The sequence below is a fragment of the Suillus subalutaceus genome, assembly GCF_016647625.1.
Source record: "Suillus subalutaceus strain FC151 chromosome Unknown DFJ58scaffold_890, whole genome shotgun sequence".
Lineage (NCBI taxonomy): Eukaryota > Fungi > Basidiomycota > Agaricomycetes > Boletales > Suillaceae > Suillus > Suillus subalutaceus.
The window spans coordinates 1-7,393 of record NW_024541139.1 but is presented as its reverse complement, the minus strand read 5'-3'; the positions used below and the strand labels follow the sequence as shown (position 1 = coordinate 7,393).

The 7,393-nt window shown below is 43.6% G+C and overlaps 2 protein-coding genes across 2 annotated transcripts; one reads left to right on the top strand and one right to left on the bottom strand.

The window, feature by feature from the left end:
* Positions 1 to 1,477: 1,477 nt before the first annotated feature.
* Positions 1,478 to 1,639, top strand: DFJ58DRAFT_630646 (uncharacterized protein; the record flags this gene model as incomplete). The annotated part of the gene is made up of 1 exon (XM_041381197.1): positions 1,478 to 1,639. A coding segment is annotated over one exon (162 nt), but the record flags the coding sequence as incomplete, so codon positions are not given.
* Positions 1,640 to 5,202: 3,563 nt separating this feature from the next.
* DFJ58DRAFT_673741 (uncharacterized protein) lies at positions 5,203 to 5,352 on the bottom strand (the record flags this gene model as incomplete). The annotated part of the gene is made up of 1 exon (XM_041383076.1): positions 5,203 to 5,352. A coding segment is annotated over one exon (150 nt), but the record flags the coding sequence as incomplete, so codon positions are not given.
* Positions 5,353 to 7,393: the final 2,041 nt, after the last annotated feature.

Sequence of the window (7,393 nt, the reverse complement as noted above, 5' to 3'; positions counted from 1 at the left end):
CATGTGAGGAGATGATAGGCCAGTATCAAGCAACCATTCCATTGTCTCAATGCATGACTCATGGGCAGCATTCTGGTGATGGAGTGTGGTGGTGCAAATGACCTCATGTCTTGAGCGTCTATAGAAACTAAGGTTAGCATGATATAAACAGCATAAAGATGCACAATACACACACCTCTGCAGCTTAGAGAAAGATGCCCACAATTAGTGCTGCCATGGTCCAGTTCTACAAAATTGTCAACCCAGAACTGGACCATTGAGAACGGTTCTCAATGGTCTGGTTTGGTTTTTTTTCTGGTCTGAATGTGAACCAAACCATAAATTTTTCAAGCATAACTGCGGATGATTGGGCACTTGATGATTTAATTAGTGAAGGAGAACACTCATGCAAGAAAGAGGCTGGCAGGTGCAGGAGAGTTGTAGCAGGCACGAGAAGGTAGTAGGAGGCATTCAGGAGGGTGCAGCAGACTGTCCACTGAATGCCATTAATGCAACAAAACAGCAGAAGAAACAAATAGATGTAACTTACAAGTTGCAAGTAGGCAGCATGAGGTGGGTACAGCCTGAGATTTCGAGAAGCTTCTTGATAATCCTTGAAGTGTTTGGATACACTACAGTGCACATATGCAGCAGACTCAAAATGCGTGCAAGTGAAAGTCATCAAAATGTCATCCGGATGAACAGACAGACTTACCCCATCAAAAACTACAACAACTATGACAGATCAATAGAGGGGACCACATTTCAGACATGTGCACCTCTTCGTTCCGAAAGGATATGCGATTCTGAGTGACTCATGAGCAGAATGTGGTCACAGCAGAATGTAGTCACAGGCAGATCAGGCTCATGAAAGCCTGTGCAATCATCTCTTCTATCACTTTTAGACATCTCATCCTCTCAGCTACTGTGGACGCTGACAGCAGACTTTCCAATGCCAGCCATGCCATGCAGCCAAATGAGCTGATTCTTCTGTGTTGTCCAGGAATCTGTGGATGTATTCAAGGAGATCCACCCAGGTCCTTTGCAGACATTTTGGGTGGGTGGTCAAAACCAGAGGAGAGTTGAGTTGGACTCACACACACAGACAAGCAGAGACAAGTGCAGAGGTGGGGTCCAAGACATCCAGCATTTGCCTATTGGACATTATCTACAGCAGCAGGGAAGTCAAGTGTCGTCAACAGGCGGCTATACTATTAAGTATTGTGGTGATCTGACTGCAGTCCAGCAAGCACAGGTTGCCCATTGGATATTTGATAACATCAAAGAGGTGCAAGAGACTGTGGTGCAATGGTTAGGCTGCACGGCATTTGCTTACGCACTCAGTATTATGCTCACATGCAACAAGCGCAGCATATTGAAGGCAGATCCCGACTACCTCAGAGATGGAACTGCAGACGCGCAGGAAGAATTCATTCTTGAAGCCACATGGTCAGCCCTTTTAAACCAGACTGGCAAAAGCACAGATGTGATCCACATGGATGTTGACCTCAAATGTCTGTCAGTCTTTGAACAGTGCCTGTTCAAGAAGTTGGCTCAGTCAGGCTCTGCAGGAAACTATCAGTGGGGCCTGGATGCTGGGAACCATCAAGATGGTTGGGACCCATATGCTGGGTTCCCATCTCACTGGAACCACGAGGATCATAATGAAGGAGATCCTGGTTATGATGAAGACGAGCTTGAGGTACTATGCTTTCTGACTTTTGAAACGGTCCTAGTAAATGATCAACTTAGCGCAGGCCAGGTTTCAGTGACAGCAACAATATATGTCATGACCTCAGAAGAGACATGTAACAAAATCCCATGGAGGACCAAGAAAGTGAAGAAAGGTAGCACTAACTGCGTCTTGAGATGATGCCTGTGACTGTGTAGTCACTCGCTTAGAAGAAAGAAAAATAGCATTGTATACGCAGGAATAAGACTACAATGCAATATGAAAGATTGTTTGGCGACAAGGAAGATAGTTGTTAAAAACGATATATGGGAGAACTGACTTGCAGACCAGAAGTACTTGTGATGATACTGTCTGACCATGACTTTGTGAGCATGGTTATAAAAATAAGGAGTGGGCACATTCTCGACTTGGCCATGGTTCATTTTCAGGACAAGGATTGGGAGGTTCCAGTGACTAGCAGTAAGTGTAATTGATGCGCACTCACTATTTGGGAGCAGCGCAGCAGTGGTCATGGCAGTTGCCGCAGCAGTTACAGCAGTGGCGCATGATGCCCCATACCATCAGTTTGGGGTTCGGAACGGTTCAGGATGTGTCCGAACCAAAGTCGAACCATTTGCCCAATGCCAGAACTGAGAACCATACTATGGTCTGGTTCTGGCTGACACCTGGACCGTGGACCAAACGACAGGGGAACCAGACCAAAAGTCCAGTTCAAACCATGGTTCAGGATCGGACCACAGCAGTACTACCCACAATCCATTGACCATGCTCAACACCATCAACCTCCAGTAAAATGTCACAGCTCGTTCCAAGCATGCAAGTTTTTGAAGATCATGAAGGAGATGTAAATGTGGTTGCAGTTTCCCTGATAAGTGACAACTCCAACAAGTGATTACCTTTGGGACTTGAAGACAGGTGTTATATTGAAGAAGATGGAGGGGCATCACACACCACACAGCCTGCACTGAAATATCTCTCTTTGCTGAAGCTGGCCTGGGTCAAATGTATTAGTATAATATGAGTAGAGTCTATTTACATAATTACAATGTCAATTACACCAGTCAGAGTTTAAATTGCATACAAGTCCTATGATAATCACATGACTTACCCCCAAATGACATGCCCCAATCTTCCCCTTAACCCTGTACCTTCCTTTACCTTCAACCATCATGGCACATCAGAAGCATTCCCCAAGACTCTTAACCCACTTGCAAGTGTTCTACTAAGCAGAAGAAACAATGTTCATCAAAGTCCAATGATGAGAAACAAAAGTAAATTCTTACATATCCATCTTGAGTCCTTGCTTCTCTGCTGCACTGTTGATAGGCTGGAATTCAGAAATCAGCAAATTCATCTGAAAGGTGAGTATATGCGCATATATGTGCGTGTTGAAACCTTCTAATGTTCATTTTGGATGGAGTCTGCTATCTTGTGACTATGCTGCTTTGAATCTTGGTATTCTACCCTGAGGCAATATATGAGTGTAGGGTTAGTGGGCTCTGAGGGCCTAGATTCTTGCATGCATCTGCATGCAATGAAAGTAAGTCCAGTGGAGAAGCTGGCCATGAGTAGAGGGCATCCAAAAATGCTTCTGCACTGTCTTCTCAAGTTTACTCACACAGGGAGTTTGCTGTTGTAAACTCTCATTGGGTTTCTCGCCCATCTGGGCAGGAAACCTGATAATGGGAGGGAACTATCTGCTCACTCACCTTGATGTGGAGTGGGCTGCCCTGCATATTGTTTTTTTTTACCTTCATCCCTCCCATTACTCTCACCTTCACTCACATGGATGCCCACATTTTTTTACTTATGTGGATGTCCCAGGTACTTCTGCCCATGTGGATGCCTGTACTTTGCTCACACAGATTCCTGCAACACTGCTCACATGAACACCTGCAAGCTGCTACCTGTTCTTTCCAATGTCACTTTCTTCATTGCCTTGAAGCATCACTCTGCAGCTCCTACAATTTGAGATCTGAGATTCACTTTGCTGCATCGCTCTCACTCCTAGTACCATGAGAATCGCAGCTCACCTCGGCTCTCTCTTACACAGGTTTGGGCTGCTATCAGGGCTGGGTTGCCCCTTTGGGGCTTCCATTGAAAACTATTTGGTTCAATAAAGTAAATATTCCCTTTGTTCTCGCCACCAGTGACCACTACTAAGACTGCTGCATGATAGAAAACAAAAAGTCAAGCTGACAAAGGTGTGGTGCTGCCCCTCGGTGCACATCCTGCCAAGAAGAAATAGAAGAAATAACTGACAGTCTTGCATCCAGAACTCTCATTTGTAATTTTTCTGCTGCTCTGTTGTTTCCATCATTCTCACTCTGCATACCTCATTGTTGACTTACAATACCTTCCTTGCACTCTAATAACTTGTACTAGCTAGAAGAGAATTAAATATTGTGTTAAATCTGAATGAGACAAAAATGTTTGAATAATCTGAGCATTACAAAAATATATAAATTATGGTGATGATGTCAACCTTGATTGACATCACTAGCATTCATAGGGATTGTCAGACAGGGCCAGAATTTGGCTGATATATCTGACATGTGTGACACCCCAGCCATTGTCAGATACCATCATGTCCAGCCATGTATGAGTTGAGCAATTTTGGTGATGCTGTATTGCCATCACCAAAATTTCCCATTCCAGCAATGGTACACTACTGAGGTTACATCAGCCCTTAGAAGGCCTCCAAGGGATGGCAGGTGTGTCAGGTCACAGGGTCTGCTTATCTGGTCATACCTAGGTTCATTTTTTCCGCTAATGTGCTGCTCAACTGCTGATCATTCCTCAGCTGCTAGCCATGTATCATGCTGATATAGTACTGCTAAGCCATTTTTCATGGTTCTACCTGGTTATCACACTGATATGTCATGCTAAACAGATGTCAATTTGCTATCATATTACATGGCACATCAGGAAAAAACCAATATTGACAAAGACACACTGACAGCTATATAGGCACATGTAGGCACTGTAGCACTATGTAGGCACTGTTTAGGCTACATAGAGGTATATAGCGCTATATACCCATCAGTCCCTGTAGCTATAATGCATTAAGTCTGCTCACTGCAAGATAAGAGGAATGCATTAACTATGCTCGTTAGCATGTTTATTGATGCATTAAACCATGCTAACTAGCAGACTTCTAGTAAGCCTATAGTCCATGGCTCAGTCACTTAGTACAGTAGTACTACCTCGTAGTTTGGTCAATCATTCAGCTGGGTCTTTGTGAATATTAAAGCTGGTGATTCAGAAGTTTGGTGAATTATTCAGCTGGGTCTTCGGCAACTTAATTCGAACATTCAATGAAAGCCAGTGATTCAGATGGTATAAACATACAAGGTACACTACTACTAGGAACAGTGATCAGGCACAAGAATGTCAGGAATCATGAGGTCTGGAAATGAGTCCTCAGGTGGCGAGTCATTGATGACAAAGCCTCCTGGTCCTTCTGGTGAAAGAAAAGCTGCCCACAGAACATGAAAGTGGTCTGCAAGTTGCCGACAGATGTTAGCTTGTCAGGCAGCATATGCTTGCAAACCTTCAATGTCAGCGGCACACTCCCCAATACACTCCTTTCCCTGTTCTTCCCACCATGCTCTCTGCCAGGCAAAAAATTGCAGCACTCTGCACATCTCTTCCCTCAGCAACTCCACCTCTTCTGACCATCACAGCGCCCTTGCATGACTCTTGCACCACTCAATTTGCACACCTTTTAGCATGTTAGTTTGCAAATTATGGATTACGCCAATTGCTTACCATCATCATCACCTTCATCACCACAGTTGACACCATCCATCATCCAGATCCACAATACTTGGCATCTCCCTTCACCAGTAGCAAACGGATTGACGAGGGGCTTGATGTGATCATCTGCCAGTTCTAGTGCTGCCAAAGTCTGGTTTGGTCAGGTTCATGGCCCTATATCTGCGAACCCCAAACTCGACCATCGGTCAGGTTCAGGCATGGTGGTTGAACCTTGGACCGGTGTCTTACTACTTAAGGGTCTTATGTACAACACGTGTATAGTGACAACACAACTATACAGGATAAGACTTCTTGCCAGTCCTTAAGTACACAGTCTATGACTTTTCTAGTTTTCATGGTAGATAATGTGTGAGTTCTTGGGAGGGTTTGCTGACATGTCCTCTTCTTGTTGTTCCCTGATGGAATACTCGTAGATTCCCTAATGTTCTGATAGTAAGGTCTGTTTAAATCTCGTGGGTCATGTCTCAACCTATGAAAGTCTGTCTCAACTTTGTCGTGTTCTCATGTCTCCCTTCCTGAAAAAGAGAGAGTCTATCTTAAATACGTAAAGCCTAGTACGAAAGCTGTTCTGGTGTTGTATACTCATCCCCTGAAAGGTAGCACACAACAAGTAGTATATAAATAGATTGTTATATAAGCGACCCCTGTAAGGTAGTATACAACTAATCTCTGATACAATGTTTATCTTACTTCAAGGCACTCGTGGCCTGCACTTTAAGTCTTATGGACTCTCACGGTTTGAGAGAAGAGTGAAAGTTGGAAGTTATATTACTCAGTGTAGAATGGGCTCCTTTTATACCTTTTTGGGAGGCCATTTTACTAAGCATGACTCATCACACAGAATTAGTAAGTCACTGGCTTACTAACCATGCCATTTGGCAGTGCTGAATCAGCTGCTTACAAAGTAGTCTACAAATAAAGTTCATAATATTACCAAAGCATGATAAATCATGACAAAGCATGACCAATCATGACCAATCCTTACAAATCAGATTATTGCCTGTTACATGACATGCTTACAAATACATCTGGTGGCTCACTGAAGGATTCTGTGGCTGAATGAGCCTGAAACAAATAGAAACAAATGGAAACAAATGGAAGCCACATGACAAATCATGCAGGATCCTTACAAAGCGGAATATTGCCTATCACATGACATGCTTACTAACACATCTTGGTGGCTCACTGGTGGCTGAATAAACCACAGAAAAGAAATGAAAAGAAAGGGGAAAGATGAAAACTATCATACTGGAAATATAAATACAAGTAAATCTGTCAAAATGGAACCAATCATAATGATACAATAAGGTACACCTTAGTGTACTCTCTGTGGCTACTTCTGTCTATCAATGTCATGGTATGAGTTCCATACCATGCATGACACCGGACACCTTTGAACACGTTCGGAAGGGTTCAGTTCAGGTTCAGAACATGTTCGAACTCTCAAACTGTTCCAAAAAATCTCAAATTTATTAGAAAATGATAACAATTTGTCTAGTATGAATAGCTACTAGAACTCTTCATTGACACTGACATGGTTATCATAAGGAGCGGAAAACTCAGCCTGGGCTGTTGCAGAGATATGGCCTTGATGGTACGCGGTCTTGAGCAACTGAAGAGCCTCAAATGTTGCTGGCTGCAAACAGCCACAATGTGCAGTCCCAGTAATACTGCCACTTGAAAATGTATGCTCAGACGCAACAGCCGATCCCTGAATGGCAAGGTAATCCTTTGCAATGCAGGAGATAGTCGGGTACTGCATAGAATGGTGCTTTATGATCCTATTAGTATTCAAGAAACACAAAGCAAACAATGAGATGTACCCCCCACCAGCTCACTACATTTTGATGTCCTCAAGTGGTGCATCTAGGTAGTCCTCAAGTTCTTGACGAGGCCTTCGTGTGGCTGCATCGTTCATGACACGCAATTTGACAGAGCTGT